This window comes from Chamaea fasciata, unplaced genomic scaffold (assembly GCF_029207755.1).
Source record: "Chamaea fasciata isolate MVZ Bird 193981 ecotype frontalis unplaced genomic scaffold, bChaFas1.0.hap1 SCAF_2, whole genome shotgun sequence".
NCBI classification, from domain to species: domain Eukaryota; kingdom Metazoa; phylum Chordata; class Aves; order Passeriformes; family Sylviidae; genus Chamaea; species Chamaea fasciata.
The window spans coordinates 20064117-20092095 of NW_027094087.1; the positions used below are offsets into that span (position 1 = coordinate 20064117).

General features: G+C 38.8%; 2 protein-coding genes across 11 annotated transcripts in view; both read left to right on the forward strand.

Moving 5' to 3' along the window:
* SENP7 (SUMO specific peptidase 7) overlaps positions 1-17347 on the forward strand; it is a 44181-nt gene extending 26834 nt beyond the window's left edge. For 9 of the 10 annotated variants that reach the window (XM_066175170.1, XM_066175171.1, XM_066175175.1 and 6 more), the window contains 12 exons: positions 81-248; positions 2313-2575; positions 3561-3694; positions 4395-4511; positions 5997-6116; positions 8621-8713; positions 9508-9683; positions 10098-10150; positions 10481-10518; positions 10741-10809; positions 12941-13091; positions 15192-17347. In XM_066175170.1, coding sequence (XP_066031267.1) covers positions 81-248; positions 2313-2575; positions 3561-3694; positions 4395-4511; positions 5997-6116; positions 8621-8713; positions 9508-9683; positions 10098-10150; positions 10481-10518; positions 10741-10809; positions 12941-13091; positions 15192-15329 — 1520 coding nt within the window. In that variant the 3' untranslated portion in view covers positions 15330-17347. The remainder of the gene's footprint in view (positions 1-80; positions 249-2312; positions 2576-3560; positions 3695-4394; positions 4512-5996; positions 6117-8620; positions 8714-9507; positions 9684-10097; positions 10151-10480; positions 10519-10740; positions 10810-12940; positions 13092-15191) is intronic. The other variant, XM_066175173.1, reaches the window with a different exon arrangement.
* Positions 17348-21592: 4245 nt separating this feature from the next.
* The window catches only part of IMPG2 (interphotoreceptor matrix proteoglycan 2), a 52679-nt gene continuing 46292 nt past the window's right edge, over positions 21593-27979 (forward strand). Inside the window, exons 1-2 of the mRNA XM_066175184.1 lie at positions 21593-21665; positions 23010-23270. Coding sequence (XP_066031281.1) covers positions 21593-21665; positions 23010-23270 — 334 coding nt within the window. The remainder of the gene's footprint in view (positions 21666-23009; positions 23271-27979) is intronic.

Consider the following 27979-nt stretch of genomic DNA (forward strand, 5'->3'; position numbering starts at 1 on the left):
CAGCATGTAATTACTGTAAGGTGTATGATTCTATCTATGGCTGCTAAGAGCATGGGTTTTTTCAATTCTGTTTTCTGCAGTGTCTCTTAAGAACATTGAGCTGACAGTGGATACACTGGATCTGAGAAGATGTGGCTGGTGGAAAAGTGATGGTGGATGTTCTTCAACAATTATTTTTCTTTGGTTGTCTGTGGATTATGTAGAAAAGATTGAAACCCAGATGGGAAAGCTTGTTACCAGCAAGCCCTGTGAGTAATTGCTTTCCTTAAGTGCCATGAAAAGGTCGTGTCAGTAAAGTGCTTGTTATACAGCTATTTTTTGAATGCAGAGGAAAGCTTATAGCATTTTAAAGATCACAGAATCCAAAAATATGCTGAGTTGGAAGGATCATTGAGTCCAACTCCTGGTCCTGCACAGCACCATTCCCCAAGAATCACAGCATATACCTGGCAGCATTGTCCAAATGCTCCTTAAACTCTGTCAGGCTGGTGCTGTGACCACTTCCCAGGGAAGCCTGTTTCAGTGCCCAGCCACCCTCTGGGTGAAGAACCTTTTTCCTACTATCTAGTCTAACCCTCCCCTGACTCAGCTTCAGGCCATTCCTGTGGGCCCTGTCACTGGTCAGCACAGAGAAGAGATCAGTGCCTGCCCCTCCTCTTCCCCTCTTGAGGAAGCTGTAACTGCATTGAAGTCTTCCCCCAGTTTCCTCTTCTCCAGGCTGAACAAGCCAAGTGATCTCAGCTGCTTCTTGTATGACTTCCCCTCAAGGCCCTGTACCATCTTTGTGGCCCTCCTCTGGATGCTCTCTAATAGCTTAATGTCGCTTTTATGTTGTGGTGCCCAAAATTGCACACTTGTACTCAAGGTGAAGCTGTACCAGTGTAGATAAGTTGGTTAGTTCTGCATTTTTAAAAGGCTTCATTGTATTTTTATTTGAAAAAAACCCCAAAAAACAAAAACAAACAAACCAAAAACCAAAAACAAAACAAAACTAAAAAACCCCTAATGTGATTCAAAACTATTGCTATTTAATAAAATGATGTCAAAACAATTTAATTGTAGTCTCTGTCAGGAGGCCTTCTGAAACTAGACTTGTGTACAAAGCATCTCTCCCTTTAAAATACATGGATGTTTTAAATGTCCTTACTCTTGAGTATTGTATATGCTATACAAAAGGCTTGGCAAGTAAAGGTTGAATTGACCTTTGACAAGACTGCAGTGAGCCATTGCATTATTATTGAAGAAAATTTCCACTAAAGGCCAAATAGGTTGTTTAGTCTTAGGGTATTATGGACTCATTGTATTTGGTTTTTTAGCATGAAGCTCTGTAAAAACTGGAATGTAACTTTGGCTCACATATTCAGAGTGGCACAGTCATACAAGGTTTTTACATAAGAAAAATCATTGCAGATAACATCTATGAAAAAGATGATGTCAACTTTGTCTGTGTGACTCTATAATAGTATGTATTCCCTATATAGTCACCACTTGTATGAAGAAAAGTTATAAGTAATGGCAGCTTTACGTAAGGAGTACAAGTAGTTTGAAGCAAAATACTGAATGAAATATTAGCAGAGAGCTACCTTTAATTGATGCAAGTTTATTGAAGTTATTGATACCTTCTTTAAACACAGTTCCCAGTGAAATAAGTGGAATGTGAGCATGAAGATGCAAGGCATCTTTTAACTCTAGGTTTATTTACATTGGTTAGAATTGCATTCTTGTTAGAAAAAGCATCAGGAGCGTGACATGACCAGACAAGTGCATGGGCCAGCAAAGTATTTAAATGTGGCTGGTCTTTTTATGCCCTTAACCCTCTCTTTGCCCATACTGCTTCTTCCCTGAATTGCCTGAATGTCTCTCTTTGCTGCCTTTAGGCCTTTCCTTAAACAACCTGTATTAAGTCCTGTGCAATCCCGAAATACCCTTCCCCTGCATCCCATCATGTGTGCTGCACACCTCAGCAGCAGCCCCCTTTCAGTCCAGAAAGTCCTCTGGCACTGATTTGTCATGATGGCTTTTGGGTCTGGACCCTTGGGCTGAGACTCTCCTGGGACAGCCCTGGGAAGGGCCCCGATTGTGTGTCTCTTCCTCAGTCCTTAATTTGGGTTCCTGCCTGCCATTTTGCTGTGTTCCTCTGAGTCTGTGCAAGTGGGACTTCTGTGGGCTGATGGCCTCTGTGATGAACCTGGCGGGGCATTGTTTGGGCTTCTCCTCCTGCTATTGTCTCTCCAAGTTCCTTTGTGGATGTTCAGATAAGTTTCTATCACCTAATCTAATAGTTAATATTATCTGTTCTCTTCTTTTGCCAGCCAAATCCAATGAATTTGTATTTTTTGAGCTGTCCCAACCACTCAGAAAATGGGAAGAAGACAGACTGACTGAACTGATTACAGGTGTCAGCAAGAGGAACAGAGCACCAGATCTTGCTGAGTTTTTGTCTTTGAAACAAGCATTACCCTTGTTTAAGGATCTTTCTCCTGAAGAAAGCTCTTTCATGAGTTGCAGTAAGGCTCTACTAAAGCGATACATGCCAAAAGAGAATACCTCAGATGCTCATGAGCCTGTAATTCAGGTCAGTGGATAGCTGTTGCTTCATTCATCACCACTGGTTGACATTCACACATTTGAGTAAATTTTAGGGCAGCCTTCTTTCTTAATTCATAGCTCAAAAAACCCCAGACGTGGTTACTCCAAAGTTTGCAGCCAGCTAGATTGTATCCACAGAGGGATAGTCTGTAGACCTGATCAGTAAATGGCAAGTACCAATGCTTTAGATCGATTCATGGTTGTATAAGAACCACAGAAGTGTTCTGTCCTTGTGGTGTCTCTAGGGCAGCGAGCAAGAAGTTAATCAAGTAATGAGTAATGGAACCATTATTTTTGGTTGAACTGGAAGTGTAGCAGATGAGCTGTGTAGATGCCCCTCCAGACACCTATAGATGTACTTGCCACAGCTTGAAAATGCTGAATTATTCCTCAGACTGCTGGGGAGATGAGTTTGTGCAAGTTAATGTGTTGTCTTGGTTTAATCTCTTGAGTAAATATCTAAACCCAACCCCTATCACTGTCACACGGAAATTACGTATCTTTGTTCCCGCCAGTAAAAGACTAAGAGATGGCAGATCAATCTGGTCCATGAAACTGGGGACTTTAAAAGGAAACCAGCTAGCTCAAATATGCATTGGTTTTAGGCAAATTACTCAAGGACTAGATTTTCAAACCTTCCAAGCATATACAGCTCCTGGTAAGACAGGGTACTTGTCTCCACTCTTCGTATTTCTTCTCCAAAACCATTTCTGGTTCCCTTGGCTAAATAATGCTTGAGTAGTTTTAGAGAGAGATTAATAACTGTGATCTGTCATTATATTTAAAAATATTCATAACTTTTTAGTTGTCTGAGCAAGGGCGTGTTTGCCCAAATACCAAAGTTTATACTTTGGATCTCCAGCAAGAATCCTTTTCAGTGATGTGGGATACTCCTGTGGGTTTTAGGCTTGGGTTTGTGTGTTTTGTTTTATATATCAAGCTTTTTACAATTGTTTGTGTTTTACTGGTAGGAATCAAAGCTAAAAGTGATCAGGCCCAGTTATGCCCTTGCAAATAAGCAGAATAGTGGCTGCTATTGTATCTCTTTGTCCTCTGCACTGAGTGAAGAATGGAAGGAAGTAAGAGAAATGGGAGCAGTTGAGAAGTAAGTGTATTTCATATAAATGAGAAAGGGGAAATTGAATAAATTAATTACTGGAATAAAAGTTCTCACTTAACTGCCATTCTCTAGTTTTTTGAAAGTGTTGTATGAAAGTCACTCTTCAAATCTAAAATATCAGCAAATATCAGTGTAGTTACCTGTTAAAAGACAATGTGGATGTGATATAGGATGAGAGTCTCACAGAAATTAGAGACAATTTGATCTATGAGTACAAGGTCATATCATGGGTGCATCAAGAGGGAGGGTGGGGATCTCATGGGTTCTGTCAGTTTCCCTTTAAGTCTATCTTAGCAAAACTTACTAACTTAAGCTAACTTTTTGTAAAAACTGAACAATGTTTTCTTTTACTGTTCTGTCACATTCAATCTTTCTATAACCATTTGTCCTCTAGTATTTCTTCACATTTTATATAGCCATTTTTAAAATACTTTGATCAAAAATAGAAAAACAGGATGAAGGCAAAAAATAGTCTGCTTTTCAAAAGTTTTTATCAGAGTTTCAGGATGCATTGGGGTGATATTTCTTTTGTAACACCTAAATGTTGGAGGAGGAAATGGTAAATTTTGGGGAACTACTGCTTTTCACTGGTTTTCTAGAAAATCTTCTGCATATAAGACAGCCATACTCAGAACAATGTCATGTAAAACAGTTTGTCACCGTTATGACATGATTTGTTTTCTAGTTTAATTGTTTATCCACCCCCACCTGCAAAAGGAGGACTGGGAGTCACAAGAGAAGACCTAGAGTGCTTAGAATATGGAGAGTTTCTTAATGATGTCATCATTGATTTCTATCTTAAGTAAGTAATCTCAGCCCTTGTACCCTTCACACTCTGAGGCATGATGTGGACTTGAATGTTACTGGAAATGTTGGTCAATAAATACAACGGTTTCAGAAGTAACAATGTGATGAACTCAATGTTGGACTTTTTAAAAAAGCTTTTTTTGTTCTTAGCAATTTCATTTGTTTTAATTTCTGTGGGTTTATCCTTTTGAAGGCATGTGATAAAATCCAGACAGAATAACTGAGGGGGAAAAAAGCTTCCTGGTGACCTTACAGAACAGAAAGTGTTAAGTAGGCAGTTGAAAAAATTAGAGGGTCTGTAGTAGTATTTTATTTACGAAGTTTGCATGAAGTGGAGCATCCTCTGCTATTCTGTGCAATTTCACATATTATTCTGCTGCAGATGTGCAGAAAGGAACTCAGCTGATAAATCTTGACGAGGTCATACTTGACTTAGCTACTCCAAGCCATCCTGCTAAAGTTGCTTGTGAAAGCAATTTTTCAAGAACTGGCCTTGTGGCCGCCAGTCCCCAAAGCTGTGGTTTATTTTCACTCTGCTAACACAGACCTAAGGAGAATTCTGGTGCTTTTGAAGCTTGTCAGCAGGAATTGCGTCTTTTTGGGCATCCAGATGGGTGAAGAACTGTGAGCAATAGGAAGACTTGTCTAGAGGATGGGAAAAGAAGATGTGTAACAGTGTTTCAATGGGGTTTTACAGCAAAGCCCCTTTTATTTTGCTCTTAACTAGAACTAAATAATGCATTATGGTCCTCTGAATAGCTGTAGTTTCTCAACAGAAAAGGAAGATTTTAAATAAAAGAACTTAATGCAATTGTTGTAGAAATTCCTCTGCTTTTAAAATTTGTTAAGACTTCCCACATTCTCAGTTTTCATTCTGTTGCAAGCAGCGTCATGTATGACCGTGTTGCTCAATTCAGTGAAGCTGGAGGCACCTCGTGTAGGATACCTGCAATTATGAGAGCTTTGGCTTTTCAGAGTGACAGAATAATCACTGAAGCTGATGTTTATAATAAAATCAGCAGTGAAGCAATAGGTACTCAGCTTTCACGTGCAAAACCTGCAAAAGGGAAATGGACAATGGAACTGACCTTTTCCATGCTTTTTGGTTATGCACAAATATAGCATTCCATAGGTTTATGCTTGGTTAGGTTTTTAATTCTCTCTTAATTGTAAGGGCTAGCCACTTAACTTTCAAAATAAAGTCAGAAGCTTGAATACTGGAGAAAAAATTAAGGGCAAAACATAACTGCATTCTTAGTAGGTGCTTGGCTGTTACATACTCTGATGATGGGCACCAGTGTGAATAGTTAAGATAGGAATCTTCGGTGTGATTAGTGGGTGTGGAGGCAACTGATACTAAGCATAACCTGAAAATTAGAATAATCTGAGTCATTAGAATAACTTGCCTTTCTTTTTTTTAGCAATAGCAGTACTTTCTAGAAAAAGAATTTAATAATTTTCTTGTTTTCTTATTTGGTAGATATCTGTTATTGGAGAAGGCACCAAAACAAGTTGCTGACCGCACACACATTTTTAGCAGTTTCTTCTACAAGTGCCTGACCAGGACAGAAAAAACCTCAGAGGGGGATGTCAAAGTTTCGTAAGTTCATTTTAGATGCCATTATGACCAGAAACACTTCGAAGTTCTGGAGATGATGTACTAATCAGCACATAAAATAGTTTTTGGTGTTTTTCAAAGGATTAGTGATTAAATATTGTAACTCACAATTTAAGCATACTGGTGTTTTTCCTTAAAATCAATGTGATTCATACTAAATATGAATGAAAATGTTCTTACCTGTGTCCAACTTTATCTGAATATTTTATTCAGACAATTACTTATTTGATATTTTTATCATAAATGCACAGTTTTGCATGATGTGCATCATTTTAGGAAATTGTTACTTATATTTATCAAGTATTTAATTTTACGTATTGGTAAAAAATTACTGACCAAAGTTTTAGTAAGAAGACTCTATTGTACACCAGGCTTACATGTTTCTTTTTTAACACGTGAGCTCGCTGAATTGGAGAGTTTCCCAAAAATATTATCATTAGCAGTCTGGGAACCCCGTATCACACTGTTTCCTGCTAACTGTCTAAAGGGTAGAAGCATTCTTAACTCACTTGCAGTTTCTTCTCAACACTGATGTTTGAGAGCAAGGCCACCAACATTGATTCTGTTTCCATAGAGTCACAGGATCTATTAGGTTGGAAAAGACCTCTATGATCATTGAGTCCAACAATTATTACCCAGCACTACCAACTCCACCACTAAACCATGACCCCCATTGCCACATTTACATGTCTTTTAAATACCCCCAGGCCTGGTGACTCAGCCACTTCCATGGGTAGCCTGTTCCAGTCCTTAGAAAACTTCTTGGTGAAGAAATTTTTCTAATAGCCAGTCTAAACCTTCCCTTACACAACTTGAGCCTGCTGGCTCTTGTCCTGTTGCTTGTTACCTGGGAGAAGAGAATGACACCTGTCTCACTAAAACCATCCAGGTAGTTACAGAGATCAATAAGCATCATCATTCGGCTTATTGAAGCCTTTATTGTTTCTCTCTGAAGTAATTCTTTTTTCTTCTGTTATCCATGACGTCCCTGGATTTTTCATTCTACTGGCAAACAAGGCCTTCTGCACAGAGAGGTGTGTGTGCCATCTTGTTTAGGTGACAGTCACTGCTGGCTGAAAGCTGTGTTGAAGGGAAGAAAAGTGAGGCTTCTGTAATATTCTCAAAGATGTCTTGAAAATACACGTAACAGTGTTTGAAAGAACATTTTCCATGATTTTACTGTCTTCTAACTTTGAATGTTCTGAGGTGAAAACAAAATTTTCCATAATAAGAATGTTGTTGTGCCTTGATCTGATTCCTTTTACAAGGGTGGACTGTTCATAATCTCCTGGAGGAACAGGAATGGCACTCTTAATCTACCATATTTCAAGGATTGTGGCTTTTCTGGATTAGGAGATAACTTTGGAAATTCTAGTTTTGTGTTTGGGCCTAGATACTCACCTGGTGACTGCTGATGGTTTGGGTTGTTAGTTTGTTTCAGTGGTTTTTTGGGTTTTTTTTGATAAATGGCTATTGAAAATCCTGGCTCTGTCCTGTTGTAAATGAAATGAATCCCAAGAGATGTAGCTACTTAAAGACCTTTTGCTTCACTTTGTTCACACAGCTCAGGCACTGGATTGAGAGGGTTGCTTTTATAGGTGCTTTCCCAGGTTATAAACAGGCCTTCCCCTTTGAAGTTGCCAGTGCTTCTACTGTCATGCAGCAGAGGAAGTTTGCAGCAAGTCTTCACTTAATGCTGGCCCTTGCACAGTCCTACACCAGCCTGATTTTCCACTCCTTACTCATTTTTTCCAGTTCCTACTACTCTGAAGTTGAGTTTCTTAATCAGAAATGAAGGTGGAATCACAATGGTAATAGGGATGTCTGCTGAGTAGAATGAATTTTGCTTTCACACAGAGGAAAGTTCTGTGAAATTCTGGTTTCTATTTCAAGTTGTGCAAACTAGGCTGAAAATCTAAACTTAAATATCTTCTCAGTTTTATCTTGTTCTCCTCATATTGCATCCTCATGTTTTGTCTGTAGAGCTGGAAATGAAATGTGGTCTAGCATTTAAATTTCAGGATTGGAGGGCAAGTGTTTCACCTGTGTTTGCTGCAGGTGTTCTGCATGACTGTGCAAGGCATTTGGCTTTTTCCCTTCAAAAGATAAGGTTGTTCAGATAGGCCTTCAGAAGTGGTATTGTGAAGCTTAATTCATGGATGTTTTTAAATTGTTCTGTATTTATACTGAGTGGTGTTTAGATGAGGTTTCTACATTTAGTGCAGTAAATAATAATTGCAAGAAATCCATTCAAATCTATGAATGATGGTGAGATTTTTTTCAAGAAGAGCTTAAGATGGTTCAGAAATGGGTCATTAGTCACTTGGGCTCTATGGTGTGCTGATTTATTTTTAATCTGTCTAGGAAATTTCTAGAGTAAATGGAAAACCCATTGAGGGATTGAGGAGATGTAGGAGTACTAATCCCTATTCTTTGCTTTAACTAGAAGGAACAAAACTAAAACAATTGTCATTTGTTTTTTTCAGAGCGGCACAGAGAAGACACAAAAGAGTAAGAACATGGACTCGCCATATAAATATCTTCAATAAAGATTATATCTTTGTGCCTGTGAATGAGGAGTAAGTCTATGTTTTCAACACCTTTTCTGATATTATATTTAAAGACTTCAATGAATGTTGCGGTGGTAAAAATTTATGGCTGTAAAGTTGGATCATTGCCTGTGATAGATTAGATTTTGAAGAAATAACGCATATAGAATGAGTAATTTTTGAAAACTGTTCAAAAGACAAAATGTTTATTCAGCTGTCAACTTTGTACCTTTGGTTTTTGTTTTACTGAAAATTACTGTTAGGTATTTTTCAGAATTATTTTTGTGTCATTATGATGATTCCTGTGCACTTCAGTAATATTTCTATAAAGAAATCACAGCAACTCATAGTGTCAATAGATAAAAGTAGAACTTCCATAATCTGTGCCTTGGCCTGGTGGAAACTTCTGTAAAACTAAATAGTCATTGAAAGGCACATAATGTAAAGCAGCTGTGGAAAGGTGCCACACCTTCAGCTATATTAAAAACTGGGATCACCATCACTGATTATTAGTGGTTTTTTTTATTTTGGATTTTAGTTGAAGTGTGGAATGGGTGCTCAAACACTGATAAATTGCTGTGGTGACTTTCTTGGGATTTTTAAAGGAATTGATTCTTATTTTTGCTGTTATGCCACAGTGCAAAGTAAAAACTGAGGGAGAGGATTAATATGAGATGCCATGAAAAGAACATGGCAGCAATGGTTGTGTGTCACAGAACAGCTGTCCATGAGCTCTTAATATTGTAAAATCTTTTCCCAGCCTTTTCAGAACCAATGTTGCAGAGTTTTGACGTTTTTTCCTCCCTCTCCTGACTGCTGGGCAGGTCTCATTGGTACATTGCAGTTATCTGTTTTCCTTGGCTGGAAGAAGCTGTGTATGAGGAGTGTCCCCGTCAGAACTCATTGTCTCCACTTGAGCCAGAGAGTGAGAACACTAGGGCTGGGTCAGTGCTCTTCAAAGATGAGGAAGAGAGGAATGGTAACAGAAGTTTCTCTAAAGGTATGTGATCTAGAAGAAAGTTATGTCAAGCCATAAACAGTTCTGTGTCTTAATCCTTGAAGGAGGGAAATCATGTGAAAGATAGTTTCTAAGATTTCCAGACTAATGTAGTATGTTTTTAAGTACCCATGCATAGTAAGCACTGCAAGTTTTCTGCAACTCTGGAAAACACTGGAAGAGATATGGAAAATCAGGGATGATTGGAAAGTTGTTTGGGTTCAGTGAGAATTTTATCAGGAGGGAAGACCTTTGGTGACTCTGCTAGTTCAGGATTCAGAAGGGAATGTTAAAATTGGTTTATAAATTAGTTCTTTACTTTCATATTTTGAATACTAACAATCATGAACTTGAAAATAAAGATACTTTGCTTAGGTATTATTTTCTTAACTTTTTTTTCATTTTTTTTTATACTAGGTGGCAATAAAACTGGTTATTCTGCTTCAGTTCTATATTCAGCTATTTCTAAAGTAAGTGCCTTTTTATATTGATAGAGAAAACATATTACTGAATTTCTGAAGGCTGTGAGACTTGGCCAAGGGATTTTGTATCATCTCTTTTGCAGTAGTTACTGATGTGTGTGTGGCCTGCAGCATGTGCAAGGCATTTTGAATTACATTGTCCTCCTTTGCTTACCTACTTGCTCTGCTATGATTTCCCCTGTTTTTAAAACTGATTTATCAGTTTCCACCTTTCTGAAATGGGTGCTTCTTTAATGACCTTTAAATTTATAAAGCTCTTAGAGTTTATAATTGATGTTGCTTTTCTAAGGTTTATTTTTATTTTTTCTTTCGTCTTAGATCTCCCTGAGTAATTCCAAAAATCAGATTTGTAAAAGGTATGTTTCTGTTTTCTTTCTAATATTGTAACATTAAATTATGAAATTCTGTAGTAATTCAATTATTGTCATAAAACCACAGCTGTAGATACTTGTCCATTTTTTACCACATTGGTTCAGAAATTAGTACTCTTGGGTAGGCTGTAAGCAAACAAATACTTCCTTCGGTAGTGCTGGTGATGGAGGACTGCAATGACTTGTTCTTGTTTTTGTTGTGTACAGGCCTTGTATACTCATCTTAGATTCCTTGAAAGCATGTTCTGTGCAGAAAACAGTTCAGGTTTTGAGAGAGTAAGTAACTACAGTTTCTTTCTTTTAGCAATAGATGCTGCTGGTCATGTGGTCATGTTTCTATATACAAAATACTTTTGTCTAGAAAGGTGTATATTTCTAATGCTGAAGGAAAATCCATGAAGAGTCATGACTAAGGAAATTGTAATTCTAATACAGAAGCTTCCATACAAAGCCTGTCTATGTCCTGCCACCCACATATGATGCAAAAAATGTAAAGGGGAGAAAAAAGAAAAATGGAGAGGTTTATCCCATCTAGTCTAGTAACTGGAGGTGTTTTTAAGGGTAGAAAAAGATTTAAAATGAATACTTTGAAATCAGAATGATAATTTTCTAGGGGAATGATGTTCATTTTTTTGATGACACTTACAGAATTAGTGTTAAATCCACTCCTATGTACAAAAATGCAGAAACCAGGCTGAAGCTGTCTAAAAGCTTGATGTCTCAGTAGGGTTACAGTGGGATGGTATTTCTTTTGAAAAGTGTGAAAATATATTCAATTCTTTATGTGATGACTATGTAAGCTTTGGAAGAATGTAATAAAAACTTCCAGTACTTTTATTCACCCCTAATAACTTTAATGTCTATCAATAACTTTAAAAAAATCTAAATTTTTGAAGGTAAATACAATTGTTCTTTCTGTTTTCTTTGCTTTCCGTTTCACTGACAGATGCGAAAGTCTGTAAACTAAATAGCACAACCTTCTTGTAAAAGTAAATTCTTCAAAATGCTATAAAAAGGCTAAATGAGATTTAGAAAATTTTGTGAAACCATCTTTTCCCTAAATAGAGAGGCCTCCCTGCCATGTGACTTGGGAGGAAGAACAAAACAGCAATTTCTGTTTATTTATTGATAAAAACTGTGTGGGATGTACTATTTTAATGCACTATTCTTTGAGGTTTTCTTTATTCTCTTGAGGTTGAAATTACCAAGTGTGGTTTCGTTGAGTTCAGAGAGATGTTACAAAAAGTCAGAAAACAAGTGGAGACCTATGCAGTTGTGAGATAAGGGGAGTTTAGGAAGCAAACCTCTTATTTCTTCAATTTCCAGTTACATCCTGGAAACAGAAGTTTAAGCAAACTTCTGATGCAGGGATTCTATGACATCTTCTTTTCCCTGAGTTGATTTTTGTTGTCTTTTGGGTAGTGGTCAGGCTCAAACAAATGAGTTAGAAAGTCTACTGTTAGAGGTTCTTGCCGTTTCTAGGAAGTGTACTTCACTGAAATGTCTTCATCTTTGAATTGTTTGAATCTTTGAATCATATTTGGTGCCTTTTCACAGTTTCCATTTTCCCCAAAAGCTGTTTCAAGTGATCTATCTGTATTTTTATTCTCATGACTGCAAGGAGCTGGGGCTTCTGGAAATCAAACACAAGGTCTGACTTACTGCATATACTTATTCTCTTAAGTCAGACCTTATGTTTGATTTTCAGAAGCCCTGAGACTTTAAGTCCAGCTAAAGCCAGGAGAAAAAATATAGGTAACTATTGCCTTTGAAAACCAGACCCTTAGGTTTTCCATCCCATCTCTAAAATCTGCAGCCAGCCTTGAATGTGGAGTCAGTGAGTTGCTTGGGAACCATAGAAAAGCCTGACAACAAATAAATCCTAATCACTATAGAAGAGCTTTCCTAAGGTTTTCATCAAGTCTTTAAATATCTTGTGCACTATTAGATTGCAAGGGTTAAATTGGTGCAATTGTAACTGAAGTTTTTTGTAAGGTGAGCTTTAAGGGGGCTTTCATGGTTTGCTTAGGTTGAAAAAACACTGCTGGCCTCTTAGAATGAACCTGGGAAAAATGTGTGATAGCTAAGATTCCTTTAGTTAAGGCATAAAAATGTCCTGGTATCCTAATAGCTTGTGGAAAGTCTGCACAAGTAGCTGATATTTAATGACATCATGCATATTTGTTTTGTATCTTGCCTGTTATGTAGTAGAAATGCCTCTGAGTGCAATAGAATATTGGATAGTGGAAATAGCATATGAATTTCTTCAGCAAATTCAGTGAAATAATTTGGCTAAAGCTATTTTAGCTTTTCGGCTAGCTTTGGAACAATGTTGAGTAGTATCCCAAAAGGCATTGAGCTTGGGAGTTACTTCTCTAGTATTTCAGTTGTTTACTTTCTTCTGTAGGTACCTTGAAGTGGAATGGGAAGCTAAACGAAAAACACATCGGGAATTCAGTAAATCAACAATGATTGACCTATGTCCCAGAGTGCCTAAACAAGATAACAGCAGTGATTGTGGGGTCTATTTGCTGCAGTATGTGGAAAGCTTCTTCCAGGTACAAAAGCAAACTACCTTTCCCTTTCCCCCAAATTATCTTAAACCACAAAAACTCATTTTCTGACTCAGACACAAAAGCTGTGAAGTGTCAAAAGTGTCAAAGCCTTTTGAGAAAGAGATGAAACCCATTCTTAAGTAATGGCAGGGGTCTTTGTCTGGTTTCTCATATGTATCTATCCTCAAATGTTTCTGACCTTGTAGTTTAATGTTGCTTTTATATTGACCCATGCAGCATCCCTGAGTGTTTGTGTGTATTTGGAGCCTATTAGTGTAAGCACTCCTGACTTACAGATGTTACAAAAGTATCTTTGCATCTCTGCTTCCAGTATCTAAAACTTTGTCAGCTTGTGCATTGGTCTTTTAGCAGATCTGCACAGAGAGGGAGAGGGGAAATTGTTAAAAGGGAATGTGTTGAGCCTCTTTTTCAGCACATACCTTTAAATATCTGCAGATCCTGGGCTTCAGGCACTGTCTTCTATGAGGGGCCCCAAGTCTTCCTCCCTCTGATTTGCTCTGTTCTTTGAATGACTCTGCTTGTTTGATGGTTGATGTGTGTGGTTTGCATTCTCTGAGATTCCTGTGCATGCAGAGCCTGTGTGAGGCCCTGGGCAGTGGACAGGCTGTTCTGCAGGAGAACGGATTGCCATTCCAAAGCACCTGTACACAAGTACATCCACTAGGGAAGGGTGGGTAGGTTGGAGCTCTGTGTGCAGTTGCAGGCTGTGATCTTGTCCAGGTCATAGGGGTGTTGTTGGATACATCACCTATCCAGCAGGAGTGCTATGGATGGATATGGGCCCTTTGGAAAGCACAGGCACAGAACACAAGGAGGTAGAGTTGTCCTTGATGTGGGTCAGCTGGAATGCATGGATCTATGCCTAGGGCTGGGTGAGGAGCCTTCTCAAAGGTTCTCAGAGGTTCTCTCCAGTGACTGAAGAGCAGAGGGTGACATAGCAGTGGGCATCTGCTGCTGGCCACCTGATCAAGAAGAACAAATGTACGAGGCCCCTTTGTACAGGTAAAACTGTTCACATTCACAGCCCCTGGACCCTTTGGGTGACTTTAACCTGACAGCTTCCTGGAGAGTTCCTGACCTCAGTGACAGGTGATCCAATGAGGAGAGATGCTCTGCTGGAAGCCAGGAAGGTCTGGTTGGGGATATGAAACTCCAGAAGTTCCTTCAATCCCCAACCATTCTGTGGTTCTGTAATAAATGGGTTGAGCTCTTGTGGAGGTGGAAAATTAAATTACTTACCAAAGCTTTTGAGCTGCCCCTTTTCTAACAAGGGGGACTTCTTCCTGAAGAAGCAAGGCTTGGGACAAGATGGTTGTGGCTTGTCCTAAACATGCCAGGACTCATAGACTGCAAATCATGATGTATTTTTTACTTTGCTGCTTCAGTCAATCATATATTACTTTATTCAAAGGAAGAAGAAGTTGAAATATAAGCATGGCAAAAGAGTGAAGAGGGAAAGAAGAGAAAAAATTTTGTTTTGGCAAATCAGATGTGATGTTGTGGTCTTAAATACCAAGTCTGCCAGCCGCCTCTCAGCTATTTCATTTTGCTATCCTCTTTTGTTCTGAATTCTCTCCTTCTCATGTCCTGCTAAAACTGCTTTCAGTATTCTTACTTTTTGTTGTCTTCTGTGAGAAGACCTGCTCACAACAAAAAAAAACCCCATGCTTGAGACAGCAAAATCTCAGCATGCTTAACCACTGTATGCTGGATTCTTTGTTATAGTGTGATCGTAATTATGTGTTTGGTGACTGAAATGCATCTGTTCCCTGTTAGATATCAAAAGTATGGCTACTTTGTCAAAATCCATGGAATCTGCCTTTAATACATGTTAATACTGATTTATCTTTAAGAGAAGTGATGATAATCTGTTTGGTGTTTACCATGAGTGCCATTTGGTAAGGGCACACATACATGTGATTATGACGAGGGAACTGCAATTGACATTGAATGCTGTCAGTCTTGTATGGAGGCACTTGTTTGTGCATCCTTGATCTCAGCAGCAAGTGGAAGGGTTTGAAATTCTTTCTGAAGGTTGTCTTAGGAAATTCATTCCATAAATATTCCTTTTTCTCTTACCAGAATCCCATAGTTAATTTTGAACAACCACTGCATCTGGAGAATTGGTTCTCTCGTCAGCTGATCAGAAACAAAAGAGAAGAAATTCGAGACCTGATCTTGCAACTGCACTTTCAACAGCAGAGTGGCAGCAGCAGCTAATAAATCTAATAAGGCAGTCCTGGCAAAGGACACTGCTGTATAAAGTAACTGGAACTCTGCTTGGTAGTATTTGGTGTCTCCCTGCTTTGTAAGGAAGAAGAAAAGAAGGCATAAGGAGTACTTTTTGTTCAGCATGTGTTTATTTAAAGGTTGTGGGTTTTCTTGTTTTGTTTTGTTGTTTTTTTTTTTTCACTGGTGTGTGGTCTTATGATGCTGGAAGGGGGAAAGGAGAAGCTTGTAGATAAAAATGTGAATATGTATGTTAATGCATATGGATTGCTAGTTGATTCTTGGACAGGTGTATGCCTCAAGGATATATAAATACTTTGATGTTTTGGAACCTGTTCTTTATAATTCTGTATAAACATGAATGGTCACATAGGAGTCAGGCCTGAAGACAGGATCTGGATCCTGTTTTGTGTCTCTTGATTTGAAGCTAATACAGAAAGAATGAATACTATGTATTGTTTAAGAATTTAATATTGACTCTTTTTTGAGATGTATTTTTTGTTTTGTTTCTGATTATATACAGAAGTAATCGGCATGTGTCAGAAAATTCTGCCAAGATTCGAAGCTGATGAGTTTTTAGGATTTTTTAAAAATTATTTTCCCCCTTTCTATCATTTTCATAAAAGTGTGCTTCCACAAGTGGAAGATTTTTGTTTGAGAGTGACTGTTGAAAGACTTCAAAGTCAGGAGTGCATTTTGTTTTAAGTTTGGGGTTTTTTTTGCTTACCAGATTTTAGAAGAAAACTTGCTCTCAAAATACATACCAACACAGTATGTGTAGGCAGTAGATTTTTAATGCTGTTCACCTGATTTTGGGGAATAATTCCTACAAATCTTAAGGTATCACCTGCATTAGCCAGGCAAGCAGGGGGTGGCTTAACCTCAAAAGTCTGAGATGTTTTACTGTAAAATAAGATCATTAAGATACATGATTTACATACAAGACAAACAGGATTTGTACCTTGCTTAGAAGGATTGAGTAAAGATGACTGAATATTGAGTGCTTGACTTCAGACTTGCTTTGATAAACTAGCACAAGTTCATTGTCTTAATTTGTGTTTATGTAGCTTTTCCTTGAACAGTGATCACATTTTGATGTGTGCACTTTTTTCTGTACTCACTGCATGGTAGAAGGTGGCTTTCTCCTGTTCCCCACTGTAAGTTTACTTAAGTGTCATCTCACCCTTTAGGAGTACTGTGTGGCAGGTAACTGCCAAAACCACCTGTCATAAAATCGTCCACAAAACCAGAGCTCTTAAAGCTGGAAGTACAATAGAGAGTTAAAATACAAATTTGGGGCAACCCAAAGATGCAAGTATTTTTGTCATTGCAGAATTCTCAGGGCCCCTTCCCTCTGAAACCTGGCTTTTGGAAAATCCAGTTATTATTTCAGGTTCTGTACAGTCATCCAACATGCCTCCACCCCCACCACCCCCCCCCCCCCCCTTATTTGTTTCTCCAGGAAAGCATTCTTTCTGGGAGAGAGAGACAATTTTAAAACAACAATTTGCTGAGCACAGTTACCTTCTGTATAGCTGTGAGCAGCCTTGTGCAATGACTGTATGTTTTTTGTCTTTGTTTCTAGTTTCATATTCTGTACTTTCACTACCCTTTCTTCCCCTGCCTCCCAACATCTTTCCCTCATTCCAGAGTTGTGACTTTCAGCACCTAAATCACAACACCAGCATTACTTACAAGCATAATCTGTGTATTTATTGTAAAACAAAAGATAAAATGCAGAAATATGTTCCCTTTCTCTACACCTTTCTTAATTGAATAATATTTTCAGTGTTCCCTTATGAGAAACAGTTTGGGCTTTTTCTTATGGTAAAGTTAGGGTTTATCACCAAGGTATTGGTTCTTTTTTAGATTGACTGGTTTATAGATATTTAAAAGCAAAATATTGTATGCCATTTTCTAAATTGATTTTATAACCCAAAAGGATTGTCTTTTTAGATTTCTTACATATGTGTTATGAGAATGCCAATGCATTTGATATTAAAATTATCTCCAGAAATTGCTGACTGTGGTTGTTACCATTCTTTTCCCAGCTTCTACAAATAACCCACAAATCTGACTGCTTTTAAAGTATATACACAGTATGTGTGTCTGAACTCAAATGTCTCACCCAGTGATTATAGGACCATCACCAACAACCCACCCCATTTCCAGCCATTTGCATTTACCAGGTATGTGGTAAATGCTAGGAAGTTTCTGTGGAAGAAGCTACATTCCAGGTATCTTCATCCTTCCTTTTGACTTGGTGGAACTCCCCAAAATTAACTTTTTAACCAGACTGACTCAGGAACCTTTTGTCACATCTCTTGCATTTCCATTTCCTGTATTAAGCCCGAAATAGTGGAGTAAGCAAACCACTCTCTGTAAGGCTCTTCACCCTAAGCTGTGTAATTGTTGTTTCAAGGCAATCACTTGTACCCGAATGTACCTGTCAGTTCTTTAAAAGAAATTGCTGCATTCTGTCTGTCTGGGGTCAGAAAGTGGCTTCCTTGAAGACATCTGAGTCCTGGAGATCTGTTTAAGGTACTGCACAGCACAAGAAGCATGGTAGAAGGGAAGTAACTTGTAGGAAGTAAATCTGCCAGGAACAATCTAAAAATAGACACTTAGTTTTCATTAAGAACTGGAGAAGTGAATCTGTAAATATGATTTTTGGGGTTTTTTGTTAATCTTTTTAAGTATGAGGGGGCTGCTGTGTTTTAGCAATGGAATTGCAGGCATGAATTAATTGCAGTTCATCTGAGCTTTTGTGGTACTCGCCTCCTGGAACTTGACCCTGAGATGAGCTTGCAGTGCTCAGGAAGTACTGCACCTTAGAAAATAATAAAAAACTTGAGAGCCACAGTAGTAACACTGTTTTCTTGGTTGGGGCAGAGAAGCAGAGTATTGCTTCTGGTGCCCATCCCCCCATCCCCCCCCCCCAACCCCAAACAAACAAAAAGAAGGCAACTGTTTTCCAGATGGAGAAGCAGGAATTGTAGCATGAGACTTTAAAAGTCTCAGAATGGAAAATGTGTTGAATAAAACCAAGAGTAACAGTAATAATTCTGCCCAACCAAATTGAAGTTGGAAATAGTAGTCCAAAGAGAAGCACAGACATTGGGATCATCTTTGACTGTTGAACAACGTAAGTGATTTCTGGTCAGCAGTTCAGAAAAGGGTGAATGCTGGGAATTGGGTTACGTTACAGGGACAGGATTGATAAGTGTGAGATTCATTTGGTTGCCCTCACTTTCTAATTTTTCTTCTCAAAATATTTTACAATATTCTATTATGGAAGAGGTGGCAATACAACAGGCTATGGCAGGCTGAATTTGGTCAGCTGGAAGTTTAAACAGCCTCAGAACTTGTTTATTCGTGGGAGGTGTTCACCAGAGAACTCTTCAGGAGCACAAGCAAAAAGTGACAACGGTGAATGCTTGGCCACAGCAACCACAGAAACTGAACAAGTGAAAAGGTTGGGTCTAACCAAATTGTCTCTGCTAAACTGATTGGGAATTTTGTTGAATCCTGTCAAGTGCCATAAAGTCAACTTCTGTGGCTAGTCATAGGAGACAATTTAGATTCTGGATAGTAAACCTCATGAGCTTGGAGGTAGTGGATATCTGCCATAATGTGGCTCTTTATTAGAGACATTTTCATTAAAGTATTTGATTTTTTTTTAGTTACAGGTGGATTCAGCTTTCTGTATAAATTGCATTTGAAAAACAGGGACATTATTTAGAATAGTATCTGTGCTGTAGCAGTATTTCAGTGAGCATTGCTCTGTAGAGAACTTTAATTCAGCTAATCACATTTGCTATATGAAAATACATGTTTCTTCTCAGAAATGCAAACCCAGAAAACTGTCTTTATTTTTGAAGGTACTGGTGTGACCTTGGTGTGTTGTGTCACTAGAATTACTTTCCTTTTTTCTCATTCAGCAAGAATGCTTTTCATGAATAATTTTGAACAGATACAACTTGGCTGCTGAAAATGAAGACTTACACATTTTCTGATACGAAGTGTTACTGTAAAGGCTGTTGTCAAATCAAGGAAGGAGTTAATTTTCCACAATTATTTTGGAAATCTATTGCAAGAGTTGTTTTGCTTATTTTAAGAAACTTTAAATGCTTGTGCTTTTAGAAATGTCTTTTGCTATTATAAATGTAGGAGATTTTCAGCTGTTGCAAGTTTACATTTCAGTGCTGAAATCACTTGAATATAAAATTGAGAGCAAACTAATAGTAATAAAACTGAATTTGCACTTCTAAAGTATTTTATCTCACAGAAGCTGACACAACCATGCCATAGAAAACAAATACTGACAGATGTTTTCTATACTCTTCACTTTCTGAGTGCCTTTCTGAGTGCCTTTGAGTACTTTGTTGATGAAACAGTACTGTAAATCTAAAAAATTCTAGGACAACTTTTAACTGGGTTTCATATTTTACTGCAGTATGTGTGTGCTGTAAATTGTTTGTAAAGGGATTAGTTGTCATGTGTTCTGGAGGTAAGATAGTTTTTGCCTTTATAAGTGTGTGCAGTGTTTCTACCTTTGATCCAATTGCATTTTTGCAGGGTAATGCAAGCAAAAACATTCATGACATTGAAAGCATGAGTTTCTGTAGAGGATTTAAAAATAAAGCTGGTCTGTGTAGAATCCAGGGTCATAGTAAAGATACCCAAGCTAGCCGCAGAATTTGCTGTCTCTACCCAGACATGCTGAATAGGACATTGAAACAGTTTCTGGGCACCAGTGCAGAGTTTCTCTGTGCTATTCCACGTATAGCTCTAGCATGGTGCTGCCAGCATCATGGTTCACTTGGCAGAGCCAGACTAGGACGGGTTTGATAGATCCAAAATGTCTGATTCTAAGAAAACTGGGGATGTTCAAGCAGCTCGGTGGTTAAGCTTTAAGTGTAATTTAATAATTTTGGGGCAGAGAGGGGAGAACCAAAGAAAATATGTTGCTGTTTTGAAAAATGCCATCTAGAGTCTGTTAGATGTCAGAAGACAGAGCAGAAAAACAAAGGTAATTTTACTTGATACCTGTGGGTGTTGTATGTGTAATTCTGCTGATAATTCTGATGTGTGAATTGCTGGCAGTTCAGTAGAGCAGCTAGAAGAGAGAAGTGAGCACTGCACTGCCTGAGGAGCTCTGTGTAAAAGCTTTGCAGACAGACACCAGGGAATCCAGCTTTGAAATACTTACACAAAACCACTACCAAAAATAGTCACTTCAGACAAAGCAGCAGTTTATTCAGATTGATCTGAACGCAGTAACCAGGACGTCCTGAGTAACACCATGCAGAAGACAGCCCTAAAGAAGATTTCCTAGTAGTCTGAATGCAGTCTGCCATTGCAGAGCAACTTACATACACGTTGCCACGGTGAGCTGACCCTGAACGGGAACTTGAGAGTGCTGCTGCTTTCCTGTGCTCTGTCCTTTCTGCACTTTCCTTAGCTGATCATCTCTTCAGGTATCTGTACCAACTTCTTGCTGCTGCTCGTGTCAGATAACACCTGAACAGAGATGAAAGAATCATGACTGGCTCTGGCTTTATCTTTGGAGGAACCGCTGCTTTTGGGATGCAGGGGATAGCCCAAGACCTTCTCCTTTAGCACAGACTCAACAGCAGCTCTGTAACCAGAAGGAGCAGTCCCACAGAGAGGTTGCTTCAGTGTTTATGTATACAATGGTGTTAAAGTGAGTCATACATTTACATACGTGTTTATATTTGTACAACCAGACAACAAAACACAGGGGACTTTCTACTGGAGATTAGTGTGCTCCCCCTGATGTTTTGTGGCCAGCAGGATTTTTAAAAAGAGCAGAAATTGAAAGGCCAATGAAAGAGCGTGGTTAATTAAATGTGAAAGGTGCTGTCCTTGTTTGGACTGTCTGTTAATGGTATGACAAGCCCTTCTAAAGAGCTTAGCCGGCCAGATTAAAATTAAAAAATTGTGTCAGTCCATCTGCTAGCTCCAAGGAGTCTACTTCGATCACCTTTTCTTGTTTCTTCACTAAAGCAGAATACTGTCTTTGAAAAGAACAGAGCCAGGATGTATTGGTTGACTTTTTTTACCTAATGCCTTCTCCAAAGATAACGATACGTGACGTCAAGACATTGTCAAGAAGCGCAATGATCTTGGTTGGTTCAAGGCTACAGTAAAGACAACAGCTCTTTTGCTAAAAGGGATTGGGATTTTTTTTGCTTTTATTTTTTCTAATTTTTTTTATTACATAAATAAGTATGTTTGGCTTCATGTGGAAAATCTTTTTTTGCCTTCCGGGGATGATTAACACAGATCTTCAAATAGTTGCAGGTAATGCAGACATCTTTCTTATGTTCTTGTTTACAAATTTAGCTGTGGCAGTGCATAGAATTAGAAATACCTCTCTGATTTAATTGTAACAAAGGAGGCTAATGCAGAGAAATGTTTGGTCAAATCTGTGCTGTGATACCAGTGTAAATATGGAATAGTTAGACTGATTTCCAGGTGCTATAACTGCACATTTGTCTTGTTTTGAGTGTAGAAGTAGCTATAGGAGACTATTTTTTTAAACTTTGAGACGTTAAATCCTGGTAGTTTTTTCACTTTTTCTTTTATTAATTTTGTACTAAATCTTAAAAAGTAAGGTTCAGTCTTCTGCATATGGGCACTGAACATGTGTCAGTTTGGGTAAAGATTGGGAGTTTGCCTTAGTAACCTTTTTTGATGTTCTTTCTGCCTCTGCTGTACCATCTGGTGATCTTCTGCAACAGAGCTGATTATTAATATACTATCAAAATAACCATACCTTTCATCTTTCAGTCATAAAAGTCAAAAGTCTACTGTCTATGAAGTTGCAGAATAAATTCATAATCTGTTGGATGACAAATGCCATAGAGTTATTACTATTCTTTCTCTAACAAATGATTGGTTGTGATTGTTTTTCAGCCATGTTTTCCAGGGAAAAAGTGAAAGAAGTTGAGTTAAATATTTCAGATCAGCTGACTTTAGAGGATAGAAAATTGGACTATCAGACTAAATCTCAATATGCATGTTCTTACCTCAGCTGTTTCCTCCAGTTTCCTCTGGAATGGTGCGGAACAACTACGATAAGAGGGAATTGAAAACAAAAAATACCGATAAACAAACAACAACAAACAACAAAAAAAAAATCAAAACTACCAAAAAACCCCAACAGAAAGCTGATGAGCCCTTTTATTCCTCTTTTTTCCCTCCTGCTGTAGTAGAGACCTATCTCAGTGATGGAAGGTTAACTCTCAATTCAAGCAGCTTTCTTTTGCAAGGTATATGAATCGCTCTTATGGAAAGAAATTATGGAGTAGGATTATTATTCTCAATTATTTTTTTTACTCCTGAAAAGCCCTGAAAGCCTCCAAATACATGTTTGTTCACAAATACAGTCCCATTGACTTAAGCCTAATGGCAGATGGGAAGTTACACACAAAGTGTTAGAATTCAAAGCATTAGAGCCTTATGCTGTGTTACCATTTGATGGGATATTGTAAAGAGCTTAAGGTTGTTTATAACATTGCCGTCAGAGACAGGTTCTGTTAAGAGAAAAAGGCACAGCAATGTCCTTCAGAGACCACAGAAGTGGCATGAAGATGATTGCACCATTATCTCATCTGAGAAATTTTTGTGGTTTTAATTTCACAGCAGAACCTTATTCAGCTGCAGCAGGAGGACAGGCTAAAGATGTTTCACCAGCCCCTCAGCTCAGTGACTGGCAGTTGGCAAACCCTTCTCTGCCTCCTGGGTTGGAAAAGCCTAATGGCATCATGGATGCTGAGCAGTTCCACAGGCATTTGCAGTTACGAAGGAAGCGGTCCATTCTGTTTCCCAGTGGAGTTAAGATCTGCCCTGATGAATCTGTTGAGCAGGCTATTGCCAACCATCTGAAGTATTTCAGGCTCAGAGGTAAGTACATCTCATGGGTAATTGATAAAGAACATTCACTTATCAAAAATAGTTCAAGCTTTTAAACATAATAAATATCAGGACATAGGAAATACATTATTACTGGTGAAACTTACATTTCTGTGATAATCTTGTATATGAGAGCTGCTCTTGGCTAAAACCCCACCACTATGTCTACACTCATAAGAACTCTTGCTCCCTGAAACCACATTGTTTACTAAAATAATCCTTTCTCAGAACAGTTTGAATGCTAAGAAAAATAGGTGCTATGTACAAAGTAGCTAAATAACAGAGTTTGTTTGGTTTATTTAGTGTTCTTAAAGTGCCAGAAGAATTCATTGAGGGTCAGTCAGAAAAGTCAAGTCTGAGACATTGGCACTTCAGCCGTGTGACTTTTGGCTATGACTGGTTGTACAAAGTGTACAATCTCTGTGTGTCGAGCTGTAGGATAATAGACAAGCAGCCTTTCTTTTAAGATGTGGAAGTTGGTGTGGCAGAGCTCTCTGAAGAGCTGCAATAGTCCCACTAACATCTTTCAGTTGATGACGTATTACAGTATCATGTATTTCAAACACTTCTGTCTGACTCCATTAGAATGAGACATCACAGTCGTGCAGCACTTTCTGCTCTTTGTGTCTTTGTGTTGCAGCATTCAAACAATTTGTAGTTCTTAACATGTCTGTACAAAACTGGCAGAATGACAGAGCTGCTGTCAGAGGAGAAGGAACGATGTTCAGAGGCTCATGTTTGAGATTTGATTGCCTATAGAGAAACTCACTGGTGACAGTTCATTTACTTAGACAACTGAAAAACAATGACAACCAGGAGTTGCTCAGTGTTTGCATAAAAGTAAACATAAACAATGTATTTGGAGAACAAAGTGGAATTATATAGGGATTTACAGCCACATTCAAATAAGAACTGTGTGCAGCTTGCAAGGGATGTTGACGCTGAAGATGATGCTGATGGTTTGACAGACTTTGCCAGTTTCTTATTTTCACTCAAGAGGACTCAACAGTTCTTTCTTTGTTCCAAATCAATCAATGCATACCATGGGCTTTAACTGCAGTTAAAGTCACCCCTCATTTATCTGTGGTAGGGGTACATTAGGGCAATATCAACTAAGCAAAGGTGTGAGTGATAATAAAGAAGAAAAATTTGTAAATTAGGTTGCAAAAGTATATTTAAGTCTTAATAATCCTAGGCTGAACCAAAGTCCATCTGTTTCCTTACTGGATTTAACAGCTTTCACAATCCACAAGGTTTTCTTGAGCTGTGATTACAATTAGTGCATTTAAGTTAAAACTTTTGAAAAAGATCTCTGAAAGTAGAAGAGGTGACTTTAATTCGCAGCAAGTCACACAAGGTCTGGTTCAAGCAAATTGTCATCTTCATTTTGTTAGCAGCAACTGCTGCTCCAGGAGTATTGGGTGGTGTCTAATGATGTCCTGAGTAGGCACCTGAGGTCATGAGAGTTCATGTGCTGTGTATTGGGTTTGTGTGGCAAAATTTTAGTAGCAGGGGGCTACAAGGGTGGCTTCTCGGAGAAGCTGCCAGAAGCTTCCCCTATATCAACAAGGCCAAGGACAATTGGCTCTGCTGGTCAAGGCCAATCCCATCAGCAACAGTGGCAGCACCTCTAGCATAACATATTTGAGAAGGAAAAAGTTGCACAGCAGCAATTGCAGTAGAAAGAGAAGAGTGAAAATATAAGAGTGTAACAGCTTTGCAAACACCAAAGTTAGTGAAGAAGGAGGAGGTGCTGCAGGTGCCAGAATGGAGATTCCCCTGCAGCCTGTGACCATGGCAGTCAATGGAACTGCAGAGATCCCCCTGCAGCCCCTGCAGGACCCCATGCCAGAGCAGGTGGATGCCCATAGGAGGCTGGGAGCCCATGGGAAGCCCACACTGGAGCAGGCTTTTGGCAGGACCAGTGGCCCCATGGAGAGAGGAGCCCACACTGGAGCAGGTTGGCTGGCAGCACTTGTGACCCCGTGGGAGTCTGTTCCTGAAGGACTGCACCCCACAGAAGGAACCCATGCTGCAGCAGCCTGTGAAGAACTGCAGCCTGTGGAGAGGACTTAGATTGGAGAAGTTAGCAAAGAACTGTTTCCCATGGGAGAGGCCTCACACTGGAGTAGGGGAAGAATGTGAGGAGTTCTCCCCTGAGGGGGAAGTAGTGGCAGAGACTGCTGGGATGAACTGATCACAGCCCCACTGCCCCATCCCCCTGCAGCACTGCAGGTGAGGAGTTAGAGAAAACCAGGAGTGAAGTTAAGCCTGGGAAGAAAGGAGGGATGAGGGGAAGGTGTTTATGGTTTGGTGTAATTTCTTGTTGTCCTGGTCAGATTTGATTGTTAATAAACTCAAGGAATATCCCCAAGTTGAGCCTGTCCTAGTATAATCTGGTGAGTGATCTCTTGCTGTCCTTATCTCAACTAATGAGCCTTTTGTTACATTTTCTCTTCTTTGTCCAGCTGAAGAGTGGAGTGAGAGAGCAGGTTTGGTGGGCACCTGGTGTCTGAATTCAGTGTTACTGAATTATATGCAAAGCTTTTAGTAGCCATCCAGATAGCTACAGTCCACTGTCAACAAAATAATCCTAGGAAAAAGTGTGGTCACTGTTTAGCACTCAGAGACCAGCTACTATGAGTGACTAGGAAAACAACTCACCCCAGAAGGGAATAAATATAAATGTACACAGAATCTGCTGATTTTTCAATCTCAGTGTGTATTTTTAAAATCTTTTTTTTACTCTGTATATGTTGAAGTAAGAAATTACTTCAATATCAATATATACTTTTACTGGAAATGATGGTTCTAAAACAGTCTATTCTTAACTTGGTTTTGCTTTAGTGTCAGCAATACCGTGCCACTACATTGGAAGGAAAGGTTAATTGCTATTGTGATACAAGACTTGTTAGAAAATAAGAATAGGTTTGCATGTGCTGATTATCCAGATTGTTTGTTCTATCTGTGTCTACCTTGGAAGGAAACAGGTGGGACTATAATTATCTGTCTGTAGCTCCTATAGCTACATTTACTTTTGCTACATGGCAAAAGCCTCTCTAAGTGTCAGAGACTGACAGATGAGCATTCCTGTCATAGGCTTTAAGGAAGTGCTTCTGTCATATCACTGCAGACTTAACAGTGTACAGGTTTGTTTTTTTCTGACTAAAACATCTGGCTTTTTGAGCCTTAACAAGATACAAGATAAAGAATATGACAAATACATAATAAATTTTTAAAAAATCAAGGTGCAACAAAATACAGGGATCTGGAAAAAATCAGTATTTTCTAAAACAGCAGTATCACCCTTCAACATATGAAAGTTTAATTAATGGTATGATTATTGGTGGCCGTTTTATTACTGTGGTATACAGAAGCACCAGCATGGAACCTAGGGTGGGGGTTGTACTTGTTTTTCTATACCTGCAGTCTAGAAGACAAATTTCTGAAGTGACATGCAGAACAGAGTTTTACAATAGCAGATGATGCTGTTTTCACTCTTTTGAGATGAATCTTGGAATATGATTGTCTCTGTCTCTTGTAGCTGTGTATGGAGGCTGCTGCTGTTGGCTGACTTTCTATTTCATATCTTGAATTATGGGAATGGAAATCAGTCATACATGTTTATAGACTGGGCATTGTAGGCCTGTGGGCTGGGTCTTAGAGTGTTTTTAACTGATGTCCTTTTAAATGGTGTAGTGTTATGGTTGCTGATGGAAGAGTCATGCAAAAGTAATGGTGGTTCCTTGCCAGATTATTGTGATGGACACAAAGTGTGTCCAATGGGCAGCTGGAGATTCTACAGAAAAAATGTGGAAATCTAATAGTGGAATTTCAGAAAGCGAGTGGGCTGTACCTGTTAATGTCTGGTATGATGTTCTTTACTGCTGACAGGGAAATGGTAGCCATAGATAAATAAAATTTATTTTGTGAAAACATTCATACCCACTCAGACCAAGTGTCTTGTGGCCAGTCACCTTATGTGCACAGTTCAGTGAATCTGTCCGTTCCCTGTTTTGTAAATTGTTGGTAGAGGGTTGTAGTAGATATAGAAATTGAATTAGCATGTAAAACAGAAACAATATAAGGATTGCAAGATAGCGTGGCTTGTACTGTTTACCTATCTCATGCCTCTTAATTGGGCTGCTGGATTTTGTCACCATGCCTCAGGGTAATATGCTTCTTTGCCACCTCTGAGATGTAATTACTCTGGTGGCTACCTTTCCAAAATTCTCTTTACGATTTTTTCCTACTGTGACCCTCTGTCTTAAACTGTTCAATATGTGCTTGTGAGTACTTTTTTCTTTTTTTTTTTTTCTTTTTTTTTTTTTTTTGAGTGAGCACTGATCTTTTTTTCTCATGAGGAGATCAGATAGTCTCTCTGCCAGAACTGTTCTTGTCTGCCATTGTCTGCCAGAGCTTCAGATAAAGCTGAACATCTAAGGATGGCTTTTAAAGATACTGACCAAACAAGGAAATAGATGATATTGCAGTGGGCTGTAGCTGACGAGACATATGGACGTTTTTGAACTTTGGAAAGGGTTCCTGTTTCTCGGGAATTAAATTCTATGCATGAATGTTATCCCTAGATTGGGCATAGCACTATGCCTGCTCATTTTCTCCTTTCTGCAGTCCCTTGAAATCTGTCTACTGAATTATTAAAAATAATGATTTCTTTTCTGCACAGGAACATAGTTAAG